General features: G+C 39.3%; 1 protein-coding gene across 9 annotated transcripts in view; it reads right to left on the bottom strand.

Annotated features, from left to right (window-relative positions):
- Positions 1–14,080, bottom strand: part of ctnnd2b (catenin (cadherin-associated protein), delta 2b) — a 236,028-nt gene that overhangs the window by 100,467 nt on the left and 121,481 nt on the right. For 6 of the 9 annotated variants that reach the window (XM_047367747.1, XM_047367741.1, XM_047367743.1 and 3 more), the window contains 4 exons: positions 7,808–7,959; positions 7,455–7,628; positions 5,589–5,734; positions 663–913 (listed from right to left, as the gene is read on the bottom strand). In XM_047367747.1, the coding sequence (XP_047223703.1) occupies positions 663–913; positions 5,589–5,734; positions 7,455–7,628; positions 7,808–7,959 (723 nt within the window). The remainder of the gene's footprint in view (positions 1–662; positions 914–5,588; positions 5,735–7,454; positions 7,629–7,807; positions 7,960–14,080) is intronic. The other 3 variants (XM_047367742.1, XM_047367748.1, XM_047367749.1) reach the window with 1 other exon arrangement.

Genomic DNA, 14,080 nt, shown 5'->3' with positions numbered 1-14,080 from the left:
AGAAGAGGTTATTAGAGATGATCTAGAGAGAATGTGCAAAGCGGCATTTTTAAACATCTCTATCACTGTGTGCTTCAACATTGTGAAATGTTAAAGGGGAAGACTAAGGGCAGTCGTGTTGTACAAACTGACTGAGGGCACACCTACCAATAACTGTGTTAAAAACAAGTGGGATTTTTATTTTAGCGTGAGGTTATGCTTGCAACAAAAAGGATTTTTTGTAATTAAGCATTTAGAAAAGCCCACTGTATAGGCAACAGATCTAATTCAAGTCTTCATTTATGATCTAAAAGATTCTGAATGACAAATCAAGCTAGTAAATCAGACATTAGGGTGGCATGTGTTTTCTATCATAACTTTGTCTCCAAGCTTTTGAACATTAATCACACATGAATGGATATTGGGCTCATGTCACATTAACTAGCATTCACTAAAATTAAAAAAAGCCCTTAAGAAAATTCATTAATTTGATGAGATTGTTGATGAAAAGGGATTCCAATGAAACAGCAACTGACGTTGCAGCAAAGGAGGGAAACAAAAGCTACACAAACTAATGTAATAATGAGCCACAATCTTAACTAAAAACATGCAAAACAGACTAAAATATTTACATGGTATGACCAACACCCACACTTAAAAGGTAATAATGAAATTGCCTTGACCTCTACCTGCCAGGCTCCCAGGCCTTTGCAGGGTTGCGTTTGCGTAAAGCTCGTGGGAAATCTTGTAGCTGTCTGCTCCTATGTGATGCAGCATGCGCTTGGTGGGCGACAGGGTGGCGTAACTTCCCACAGCCGAGCTGAGCTGGTGGATAGGCGATGAGGTGTGGTTCCCACCTGGGGAGGTGGCCATGGGGAGAGGTGAGGAGGAACCAGCGGCACCTGATGCTACCATATTGATGGGTGATGAAGTGCTGCAGGAGAGGGATAAATATTTAGAGTTTTAGAGTATTTAGCATTTGAAAACACATTTAAGGAAGATATTCTACAATCAGGTCTGACCACAGAAATTTGTTTGGAAGTGGCTACATCCTTTTTATATATTGAGCCTCTCTTTCTCGTCTCTTATCTATACCAATCTGCTGAAAGATTGCTTGTGGACCAAAATCTCATAATTTTCAGCTTGATTCACCCTTAGCGGTGACTGGCTAATCAGAAACTCAAAATGTAGATCTCTTTTTAACAGAACACACCAAACTAAGCACTACTGGGTGAAGGTAACAACACTCTTCACTGTGGAAGCTGTTACTGAGGGAAGAAGTTAGCTATTTTAAATATGTTAGCTATTTCTAATATTATTGTGGTGTTTAAAATGAAAAGAAAGCACCGAGATGCAACTCTTTCAAGAAAAGAAAACTATTTTCTCTACGACATACCAAAACATGTCTCAGGTTCAATCAGACTGCAAGAGAGAGCAAGACTTTCAGGTGATAAACAAGAAGACTGAATTGGAATATAGCAAATGTACTCCATTTTATCCATTTGAGCTTTTATCTGACATGGAATATGCTGTAATTCGTCTTTTGGAAAACCCAGATTTAAGGTAAAGATCTACATTCTCTAGAATATAAACATAGACACAGCTGCTTTTGTAATGCTAGCCATGATAAGATAAGATGCTAAAGCCAATCTGCACGTATTGTGAATAATTCATTATGACTGTCATGTCTTGAAAAGCTCAAAAATACATTTTAGCACTGTTCTTATATCTTACATTATAAATCTAAAAGAGAAATCTGAATCAGCTAAAATTAATATTAGCACATCAAACTTTTAGAAATACTGAGGATCAAAATTCGGCCACAAGATTCGGATTGGTGGATGTCTACTTATTTATTTATTTATTTTTACCAACTAGTACTTTATTATTACCCATACATTAGATCAGAATGAGTTGAGTTAAACTTATTATACACTGTTCAAAAAAATAAACGGAACACTCAAATAACACATCCTAGATCTGAATGAATGAAATATTCTCATTGAGTTGAATGTGCTGACAACAAAATCACCCAAACATCATCAATAGAAATCAAATTTATTAACCAATGGAGGCCTGGATTTGGAGTCACACACACAATTAAAGTGGAAAAACACTACAGGCTCATCCAACTTTGATGTAATGTCATTAAAACAAGTCATAATGAGGCTCAGTATTGTGTGTGGCCTCCACGTGTCTGTATGACCTCCCTACAACGCCTGGGCATGCTCCTGATGAGATGGCGGATGGTCTCCTGAGGGATCTCCTCCCAGACCTGGACTAAAGCATCCGCCAACTCCTGGACAGTCTGTGGTGCAACGTGACATTGGTGGATGGAGCGAGACATGATGTCCCAGATGTGCTCAATCGGATTCAGGTCTGGGGAACGGGCGGGCCAGTCCAAAGCTTCAATGTCTTCATCTTGCAGGAACTGCTGACACACTCCAGCCAACCGCACCAGCATATGGTCTCACAAGGAGTCTGAGGATCTCATTTCGGTACCTAATGGCAGTCAGGCTACCTCTGGCGAGCACATGGAGGGCCATGCAGCCCTCCAAAGAAATGCCACTCACACCATTACTGACCGTTGCCAAACTGGTCATGCTGAAGGATGTTGTAGGCAGCAGATCGCTCTCCACGGTGTCTCCAGACTCTGTCACGTCTGTCACATGTGCTCAGTGTGAACCTGCTTTCATCTGTGAAGAGCACAGGGCACCAGTGGCGAATTTGCCAATCCTGGTGTTCTCTGGCAAATGCCAAGCGTCCTGCACGGTGTTGGGCTGTGAGCACATCCCCCATTTGTGGACGTCGGGCCCTCATTCCATCCTCATGGAGTCGGTTTCTAACCGTTTGTGCAGACACATGCACATTTGTGGCCTGCTGGAGGTCATTTTGCAGGGCTCTGGCAGTGCTCCTCCTGTTCCTCCTTGCACAAAGGCGGAGGTAGTGGTCCTGCTGCTGGGTTGTTGCCCTCCTACGGCCTCCTCCATGTCTCCTGGTGTACTGGCCTGTCTCCTGGTAGCGCCTCCAGGCTCTGGACACTACGCTGACAAACACAGAAAACCTTCTTGCCACAGCTCGCATTGATGTGCCATCCTGGATAAGCTGCACTACCTGAGCCACTTGTGTGGGTTGTAGAGTCCGTCTCATGCTACCACGAGTGTGAAAGCACCACCAAGATTCAAAAGTGACCAAAACATCAGCCAGAAAGCATAGGTACTGAGAAGAGGTCTGTGGTCCCCACCTGCAGAACCACTCCTTTATTGAGTGTGTCTTGCTAATCGCCAAAGATTCCCCCCTGTTGTCTATTCCATTTACACAACAGCTGTGAAATTGATTGTCAATCAGTGTTGCTTCCTAAGTGGACAGTTTGATTTCACAGACGTTTGATTAACTTGGAGTTTTATTGTGTTGTTTAAGGGTTCCCTTTATTTTTTGAGCAGTGTATTTTGAGTCAATTCAACTGTATGGAACACATCAGACTGGATGTAATTTGCATTGTGGTTTTAGGAAAACACAAGAATGTCACTTTGGATAAGTTATATTGGTTTGGAAGTAGAACTTGCTTGAACACACACAGTCCATTTCAGACAAATGATACAGAAGTTTTTTTTGAAAAGAAAAAGTAAAATGAAAATTTTATATTTCATATGTAAATAAAAAACCCGGTTATTTTTTTTTTACTTTTCCAAAAAATTAGACTTTTTCTAACCAAACACACATCTGTAATTCTTGGCTATATACTGAAGCTAGGTATCATAAAATCGATTAAATGTTGTATTAACAATGAATCTGCTGATCTACTCTGTAGCTCCAAGTTTGAAAATGGCAATTTTCTTTTACTCTGTCTTATAACTCACTCATTCCTCTTCTTCTTTGCCCACTTAATTCTATTTAGGGTAGTGACGGTAATTGGGCGAGAGGCAGGGGGCCACCAACAGTTCGGTATGTCATAAGGCTTTTACATGGCATGTTTTTCATCAAACATCTAAACAGTGTGGGTTTAGAAAAGCTAATAACCCATAAATTCAAATTTTAATTAGCCACACTATGTGAAATTACAGTCTCTAAGCATGTTTTATAATCCTTCACATTGTTTCAGCTGACAGCTCTCTTGTTTGGGCCATGGTTCCACTCAGTTAGCTTTGTTAGAATCTGCAAACATGTTATTTAACAGCAAACTAATTTGCATAGTCAGGCCTGTGCAGATTTTAGTTTTTATATGCAAATCATGAGGTATAATTAAAAGCTGTACGCTGACATTGCTGTGTGTTATTTTCTGTCATTTTATATGCCTAACAAAATGGTAAATGGATTGAACTTATATAGCGCTTTTCCAGTCATACAGACCGCTCAAAGCGCTTTACACTAGCGCCACATTCACCCAATCGCACTCACTAACACATTCATACACCGATACGCAGATCGGTAGGCAACTTAAGGTTAAGTGCCTTGCCCAGGGGCACATCAACATATGGCAGGAGGAAGCTGGAATTGAACCCACAACCTTCTGATTGCAAGACAACTATTCTTCCTACTGAGCCACAGTCGGAAATGAAATATCTAAACAAGACATGGGCCACTTGTCGTTATCAAGGTACATTCAATTTATAAAAAGTTACTATTTTAAAAATACTAAGAAGTTAAAAGTGTCTTTAATGCAATGCCACAAGAAATTTCTGGCTAGAGTTTCACCTCCACCCCCTGTGGCACTGCCAGTAAGCTGGCTGAAAGACTACTACATTATGCTGCTGTTCACGAGAAACACAGATTTGGGAGTTTGGAAATATTTGACAAAAAAACAGATATCCATGGTGCAGCAACTAAAGGAGTAGTACTCCTATTGGGCAACATTGAAGCAGAACAACAAAAAGATAAAATATTCAAAGCAACAAGCTCTTGAAAACTATCACTAATTTCAGTCTTATTGCAACATCTTTTTTCACATTCATTTACCACAAATTAAATTAAGTTAATGTAATAACTGTAACAATTACTATGTTATATTTTTAAATGTGTAAATAGTATGATTCCTTTGAAACAATGGTATTGTTATTCAAAGGTATAATACTCAAACAATTTAATTTCAGGTTATGTCTAATGTGGACTTTTAATTTGTGGGGGTGGGGTCTTTTGCCTGTTTTTGGACCAGATGGTATATACCCAAGCCCAAATTCATCGGGCTATTTTTGGTATCATTGAAGAAACATGCACTGGAAACAAAAAACAAAAATCTGTGGGTTTGAACCATATTTGGTTAAACAGCTAGAGTCTATAAAAATAGACCCACCAACACTCTGCTACTTCTGTAGGATGGTTGTTTTGCCACTACAAATTTTTGAGAGGAGTTAAAACCTTGATGGATGCATTACAAGTGAAAATAAAGGAAAGAGTTGTTATTGTGTCTGCAGGATCAAAAGTTAAAAATTGTAATAGAGGCATGGTACAATATAATTGTAAAGGTCACTGGTACTATAAAACAAATATATCAGCATCCCTCCAGGTGGATATCCTTTTCTACATTGGGGGTTTAAACATTTTTCACATAATGCCATGCCATCCACAAGTCAGCTGAATGAATCAAGCAGTCAGACTGAAGTTGAACCAACCTGTAGGATTTTGCGAGTCGGCTCGGTGACTGTTTGGGAGAAGACACTCTCTGTAGCGTGGCGTAGCTAGGCATGTCGGCGGAGGCTGAACCCAGGCGCTGCAGCTTAGTGGGGGATCCCACTGCCTGCAGAGGGGAGCTGACACGCTGCAATCCAAAAGAAAATTGTACATTATTGAGGGGAATATTCAGGGGTCGAATCTTCATTGTCTACACAGGATTGGATGTTTAAAGACAATAAAAAGTATGATATATGCACATACTAACTTATCTAAGATTTTTTTATAAACAGGATGTGTTAAAATGTTCTAATTATAGCTTCTTTCTGTAAATCTTTCAGCAAGACATTTCTAAACTATGTGCAATTTGGCAGAGACTTGACATACTGTACTAATGTACTGTATATCAAATCAAATGCCTCTCATTTAAAGCAAAGGTTTGCAGGAGCATATTACCAAATATTCAACTACTCTTTTCTGCCTTTAAGTTTAAACATAGCATCAGATAATACCGATGGACTCGCATTTTAGTAGGAACAGAAGCAGTTCTAGAGCCATTTATAGGTTGGTAACTTATTACAGAAATTATCAGAAGTTAGAAATGCAAAATGTAAAGATGTGCACTAATTTTCCCATTTCATCACATTTAAAAACAAACAATCAATCATCTTTATTTGTGATTTCATTTAGCATTCTAGGGCTAAGAGTCTTGCTCAGGGACCCAGAGTGGCAGTCTGTGGAATTGGAATCAGGAAACTGGCATCCTTTCCAGGACACAAGTGCCCTGCCCTAACCACTAGTCCATCACTTTTCACTATGGAGTGGCTTGTTAAAGATATTATACCCCTTGAACTTTTAATTTTGTCATGTTAAATGGTAATTACTTCCTCTATGCTGATAACACTGAGATGTACACGATTGCTTTGGTTACTTTAAAGACTATCCAACAGCCTAAAAAAAATCATTCAACACTTTTCAGCAAGTTTCAAAACTGCTTTTGAAAACTATGAAACACACTTTTTAAGGTTCTGTGGTTCTAACATAAAATCATCTAATATTCCAGCTGCTGTATCTCTCTGAGTTACTTTCTGGATACAACCTGATAATTGAAATGTTTAATTTTACATCTCATATATCAGGGATTTCTACAGAAACTGACAGTAAAATTTGGTTTTATTTTTAGCATGAAGTATTATTTTTCCCTTGAGCCTAAAAAACATGTCTGTTTCCTGTCTATCTGCTTGATTATGTTTACTAGATGGTCCCAAACTTGGACCATCTAACAGAGTACTGCCGAATCTATCATAAAAAAATGGAAAGTATATACACAACTGAAAACCTACCCAAGAACCATAAAATCCCAATAAATTACACTGTAGTTTGTGATTGTAACAGAACAAAATATATTGAAATTGTAACTGAATATAGTTTGCTGCAAATGAATAAAGCCAGCAGCTAGTGTCCAAAGAAACCACCAGAGAGCTTGGAGAACTGTTGCCAGAGAACGCTTTAAAAGTTGATTCTAATGCAGTCTGGTGTCTCCATACAAATGAGGTTGGACCCTATGGTCCTGCACATTTTTCTACATGTCAAATAGCTAACTCTTAGTTAAAAAATAATTCAAAATATTAGAGATCATTAGATCATTGATCTGAAGCTGTAAGCCTCTGCAAATAAGTCATCTGCACAGTTTACAGAAGGACATTTCAATCATAAGAAATGATTATTTGATGGTCCTCACGTATTTCTTGAGCAACAGGGATGATTAATTCAACTAATTAAAGCCTTTACTACTATATGTTGTCATTAGAATACAGCAGAGCTCCAGCACTATCTATCAAACAGTCAATCTAATTGTCATTCTGTACCTGAGCAGGCAAAGTGGCACAGGAGTAATACATGGACGGTCCACCAGGTACAGATCCGCCCTCGCTGGACATGTGTAAGGCGCTGCCAAGAACCTGCTGGGCAAATGAGTCTCTCTGGGACTGCGAAGGAGAGTCTGTGCCCACTAGTTGGGCAGCTGCACGGCTGGATGTCACCTAGATAGAGCAGAAAGTGGAAGGAAAAACAAAGGTGAGGTGAGGCAAAAACGGGTTCAGAAAGAGTGTGAGTGAAGAGGATGGGGAGGAGAAGGAGACGGTGGAATGAAAAGGAGAGGAAAGATGATAAGGTTGCAAAGATAAAACATGGTAAGAGATTAAAAAAAAGAAACGTTTACCTGGTTGTAGCTGTGAACTGCTCCTCCGACCTGTCCGCTGCGGGCTGCAACCGTTTCCCCAAGCGTCAGCCCTTGGTTACTAAGGTAACCTGCAGCTGCATAGGCATCCTGGCTATTGAGCTGCAAAGCGCTTTGAGAGAGCAGTCCTTGTCCTGATAGGCAAAAAAGAAATTCAAAATGGCTAAAAGAGGAAGAAGAGCAAATTGAAAGCATGTGATCATCTAGAAAGTATATTAAAAAACAACACTGCATGGTATGACAACATTTAGTTATTCATTAATAAATACAGGAAATTATTTTGTTTCTTTAAGTGCAATACGGTTTTGAGTGTGTAATTGTTAGAAACCAACAATACATTTAATCCCAAAAGATCTTGCAAAAGGGGATTATTGTTGCAGTCCTAGCATCAAACTGCTTGGTCATGTAAACAGAGAAAACACTGCATCTTTCTTTCAGGGAAAGAGGTGAAAATCAGACTCATCTGTGCTTGCAAAAAAATTCAATGACAACTTTTACACTGACAATGGAGCCACTGACAAAAAGAAATTAGAAGCATCTAGCAAGGAATGAAACAAGGTTACGTCATGAATTGGAGCAAACCTCTGTCAAAAGCCACCTCAAACCTTGGTCTCACTTCTGTCAAATTGCTTTTATGTAACTATTTTCAGATTCTCTCTCTTCAGCAGCAGTCAGTCTTTGTGGAAAGACTTATTCTCTTTGTAGCCTTGAAGGCATTTTGTAACCTAGTTTACATCCCACGTGTTACACAACGTATTTTTTCTTTTTGCATGTGTTTGATGGAAAAGGGTGAGCGTACAAACAACCTGTGTTGGGTTGTAACAAGGCCTCAAGTGAAATGATGAAAGAAAAGAAAGTGGGGGCAGACAGCTGAGGTACTAATAGCTATAATTCTACGTTCTTGTCAGGCGACGGTCTTGGAGTGGACCCCAAAATGCAGACAGGCAGGAAGCAGTGTGGTGTGGTGAGTAAAAACCTTTAATTTAACAAAAAACTAACTCTTAAGTGGTAGCAGAAGCAGGCAAAAATGAACAGGCTTGGAATGACAACTGGTGTGATCTGAGACGATGTTTCCGCGACAAGTAAACAGAACAACAGTGTATTTATGGAACAGCAGGTGCAGGTGAAACAAGGAGACTGATTACATGGTGCAGGGTGACCGAATGAAGCTGATTATTGGCTGACAGAGGCAGGGAGTGAACACGAAACATGGCTAGAACAAAACAGAAATTCTAGGATCTAATTCAACTCAAGAAACATAACTGTAACAGAACATAAACCGGAAAGCACTATGAACTGAGCTAAACTACAGCACCACCTCTGAAACAATAAACAGAAAGAAGATCCGAAACACAACAACTTGGAAAACATAATCATGAGAGGAAAAACCCAAAACCAAAAACCAAACACCCCCAAATTATAACAGTTCTCTTGTTTTAAGACACCCAATTGCTTTTTCTCTACTTTTCTTGCTTCTCTTAGGTATTTTCCTTTCATGCTCTGTGACACTTAAACCTCTCTTTATTGAGAGCACACTGGATGCAAAGTCAAATTGTGTGCACAAACTTGCTGAATAAAGTTGATTCCGATTCTGTTTTTGGGCTGTCTTCTACCTGGCTTTGTTTTGCACACTGCAATGCAAAAGTGCTGGAATAAGGACAATTTCAAGAAAAAAACTTATTATAAAATAGTGGTGAAATGTGGTTTAATTTAACCTTAATATGATAACCTCTACTATCGAGTATCAAGGTTTTTCTCAAACATCCAGAAGTTTTCCATTCCTGAGAAGTACTGTAGCTCTGTTTCTTTGAACTGCTAACAGATCAGTTAGGACCACTGTAGCATTTTAATGGTAAAATCACTGAGCAAGATTAATTCCCTTTTTTGGGAAGGCAAAGCAATTAGTCTAAAGCTTTCCGAGACAAAAACAGTGCCTAATCATAGCTAATTTGACATGCAAAATTAAAATCATCTGAAAACTGGGCTGACCTTTGTGGGAAGTCAAAACTAGAAAGGAAGACACAATTGTGTTCAACCTTCCAGAAAACAAAACAATAGTTTAAGAGTTTGTAGCCAGGATAGTATAGGTTACAAGCTTTTATTGTAAAAATGTTTAATATTGGCCCCTTCTGAATGGTCATACCATTTTCCTGCATATGACCAGAATGTTATTGTGTTTGAATTCCAATTAGTTTATTTATATAGCGTCAATTCACATCACGTCGTCTCAAGGCACTTCACAAAAGTCAGGTACATACATTCCAATTAATCCTAATCATTGAACAGTGCAGTCAGATTCAGTTATTTATTCAAATTGGATAAAAAGTTTTTCTGTCTAAGGAAACCCAGCAGATTGCATCCAGTCAGTGACTTGCAGCATTCCCTCCTCCCAGATGGGCATGTAGAGACAGTGGACAGTCACTGGCGTTGACTTTGCAGCAATCCCTCATACTGAGCATGCATGTAGCGACAGTGGAGAGGAAAAACTCCCTTTTAACAGGAAGAAACCTCCAGCAGAACCAGGCTCAGTGTGAGCGGCCATCTACCACGACCGACTGGGGCTTTGAGAGAACAGTGCAGAGACACAAAGAGAACAAAGAAGCACTGACCCAGGAGTCCTTTCTATGGGAAGGAAAAGTAAATGTTAATGGATTAGCTCCTTTAGTCGTTTCACCTAGAAAGAAAGAACAGATAAACTCTGAGCCAGTTTTCAAGGTTAGAGTCTGAAAGAGAGCACATACAGTTAGTCGCAGTAAAACTTCAGTCAATTTCCATGTCTAGGAGAGAGAAAGAGTTAAACACTGAGAGACAGGGTCATGTGGATCATCGGTAGAGGGTGAGCGTTAAGTTGTTGCCAGCAGAAGCTTGGACGATGCCCCTCTCCAGAAAGGTGTCACAGGTAGACACAGAGTCAGGCCAGGTGTAGCTTCTAGGAAGAGAAAAGAGAGAACATATAGTTAAAAGCTGAAATAACAGCAAATAATGCAAAATTAGAGAGAAGTGTGAGGATATAGCGAAGAGGGTGAAAGTGGTCATTATGTCCTCCAACAGCCTAAGCCTATAGCAGCATAACTACAGAGATAGCTCAGGATAACCTAAGCCACTCTAACTATAAGCTTTATCAAAAAGGAAAGTTTTAAGCCTAGTCTTAAAAGTAGACAGTTTGTCCATCTAGAGCCCACTGATGGCCATTGTTATACAAAAAACCATAACGATTGGGATACCTGTCTCTGTCAGATTGACCATAACCATTGGAAAAGAGAGGAGGTCATTCAGGTTTCCGAAATGTAAATACACAAATCAATCAAACTAAAAACTGATTTCTTACTTGGTTCTAGTTACGACTTGATGTCACGGTGTGACATTTTGGACTTTCTTTGTGGTTTTTGGTTTGTGTCTTTTTATTGTTAATTAATCCCTTTGTCCATGTTTAGTCTATGCATTAGTTTCACCTGTTCCTTCTGTCTCCCTGCCTCCTTGTCTCACCTGTTCCCTCTTCCTTTGATTAACTGCCCTTTGTATTCTCTTAGTATATTAGTTAGTCTGGTCCATGTGTTGATTGCTCGTCTCTCAACTCGGGTCTCTACCCTTGACTGCCATGTGTTCCATGTTCCTGCAGAGCTTGGAGATGTAAGTTTTGGACTTTGACTCTGGTTAACTCCTGCAGTGACTAATGTTACATTTTGGATACCTCTGAATAAAGCTGAAGATCATTCAACATGCGGTTGCCCAGCCTTCACCTGCACTTTGGTCCGACAACAAATATTAATGTGACACTTGAAAACCAGAAAAACGTCCAAACAATAAATGTTTACACAACTTTTGTAGATAAATTTGGCCCTGTCTCCAAATAAAAAAAAGGTCATACAGAGTGGTATTGTTCTCTCTGAACATGGTTTGAAAAGGATCTCTCCAAAATAATTCACATCCATGAAGCAGAAGGTATTTCTTTTAGATGACTAAAGGTGTTCCTCAGAGATCAATTCTGAGGCTACTTTTTTATATATCTTATTTGTGTATATGTGAAGAAAATGGTGTCTTGTGAAAGTGTAGGAACGTGTAGACATTGACATCTGCTATTAAACCTTCATAACCCACTGACATAAATATTTTCATTTTCAGCTGTTTTCAGTTGCTATAATTGGTTAAAACAGGGGCCCCAATCTTGCTGTTAGCCTTTCAGTGCTCAATGTATTCACTTTCTACAAACGACCTGCAGTATGACTTATTTCTACTGCAGCTAAGCCAACAATGCTGACAATAACTTAACAGAACATCTCTTTAAATATCTGAACTATTTCTTTAACACCTGTTAGCTAGAGTTTTCACCTACCCATTCCTTTAAACTGGCTCACCATTTTTACAATGGCTTCTTCTCCTAAACTAAACCGAAGACATGCATAAGGGAGATTAATTAACCAACCCCAAATTCCTGAGTATAAAATTGTAAAAAACATGTTGCAACATTAAAAGCAAGTCAAGAGAGTCAGTCTACACTCATAAGGTTTATTGATGATGGATTGCTTTTTAAATTGTAACTACCCCTGTTTGTGTCAGCGCTACACATGTTTTCACAAAAACGAAAAATAAAAGTAGGCAGCTAGCAGATAAATACTTTAAAGCAGAGGAGGTGGAAAACAGAGCCATGCAAAAAAACAGCATGAAGGCTGATCATGACAGCATGAAAACACTACACTGCTAATTTTAGATGCTATTTTGTTTGAATTTTAGAAGCTCTTGAAGTGTCATGTGCTGGATCACTTCATTTTTGGTGCAAATGTGCCAACAAACTCTGACACATGACATAGAGCCTGTGAGCACACATTTAGAAAAGATTTTAACAAAGCATACAGAAAAGCACGAGCTGTGCTTGAGCGGTAAACTGGGAAAGTACATTGATGTTCCATTAAGTGTAAAGTGAAGTTAAATGAATCATTTGAGGAGAACCAGAGAGTTTTTGAGAAAGGGCCAAAATGTTCAGTGGTTAAAAAACTGTTTAATTTTTGATAAATCCCAACATCAAGCCACTTTTGCTGATCAAAGCACTAATCTGCTTTATAAACATCCTTAATTACAGATATAAAACTCCTCTCTTTTTTTAATGCATTGTAGCCAAAATGTTAGTTAAGCATGATGTCCCCAGTGGCTGCGCTAATGCAAACAATCAGCAACAGTGCATACACAGTACAACCATTGGCTCTCCCGCTGCTTTATTGAAAACAGCTCACATCACTGTAAAATAGCTTTACTGCATATATCAGGTCCACACAGGCTAATTAAATCTTAGCATTATTCCTCTCAGAGAACTTTTTAAACTGTCCTCTGTCAACAGTTGCCTACTCTATTTATCTTCATTGATGTCAGCTTCTTTGCTAGAGGTCCAAAGAATCAAACCCTGAAAAGCACATCAGGACAAAAAGAATCTTTGCCCGTTTGGGAATATTAAAGAAGAGTTGGATCTCAGTGCCGGCGGTTAGTATCTACTGCATGGGACAGATTAAGTCAGCGGCCTATGGCAAAAGGAATCTTACTGGAAAAGAGGGCTGGAAAATAAAGCTTGACCACAGTGAAAAGTCGCTTTAGAAGGAAGCGAATATCTCCTTATGGCAGAGCAGATGGTAAAGGTACAGTTGTTAAATTGTGATATTAAGCTCGGGGTCCAGGTAGAGTTTACTCGGTCAGGACCAACGAATCTCATCAGGTCGCATGTGCATAAAAATATACTAACTGTAGTGTGCAAAACTGCATAACCAACAGAGAACTTTGTACTTGAGGCCTGTTTTTACATGGATTCACGCTCACGCATATTTGCACACAAGCCCAGAGCCAGGGGATGTTTTCCACAGTTTTTGTTTGTCACTTAAGTTGTGTTTCATATGGCTCTGAGAGCCATTTCGGAATCAAAAAGTCTCATAAATAGATTATCACTCAGATGGCAAACACAGAAGGCTTCATTGAATCCATCTGAGAAACTGGCTTGCACTACTGAAAATGAAAGTATTGGGCCCATTTAAATGCCCCCATCTTTGTGTCCTTGCATTTGTTTTTGTCATGCATGTACAGGTCAACAGAATTGAGTGAGTACACACTGACAGATGGCTTATGCCTAATGTTCTCATGCATTAGCACACAGCACATACACCTGAAGCATGTAATCATGTACATCCTGACCCGGATAGACTCGTTCGTTTCCTTTCATTCCTTTTTCCTCTCACACAGCCAGACACAGGAAAAAAAAGTAGAGTGGCTTTCTTT

This window comes from Girardinichthys multiradiatus, chromosome 6 (assembly GCF_021462225.1).
Source record: "Girardinichthys multiradiatus isolate DD_20200921_A chromosome 6, DD_fGirMul_XY1, whole genome shotgun sequence".
In the NCBI taxonomy this organism is placed as follows: domain Eukaryota; kingdom Metazoa; phylum Chordata; class Actinopteri; order Cyprinodontiformes; family Goodeidae; genus Girardinichthys; species Girardinichthys multiradiatus.
This window is presented reverse-complemented; position numbering and strand designations above follow the sequence as displayed.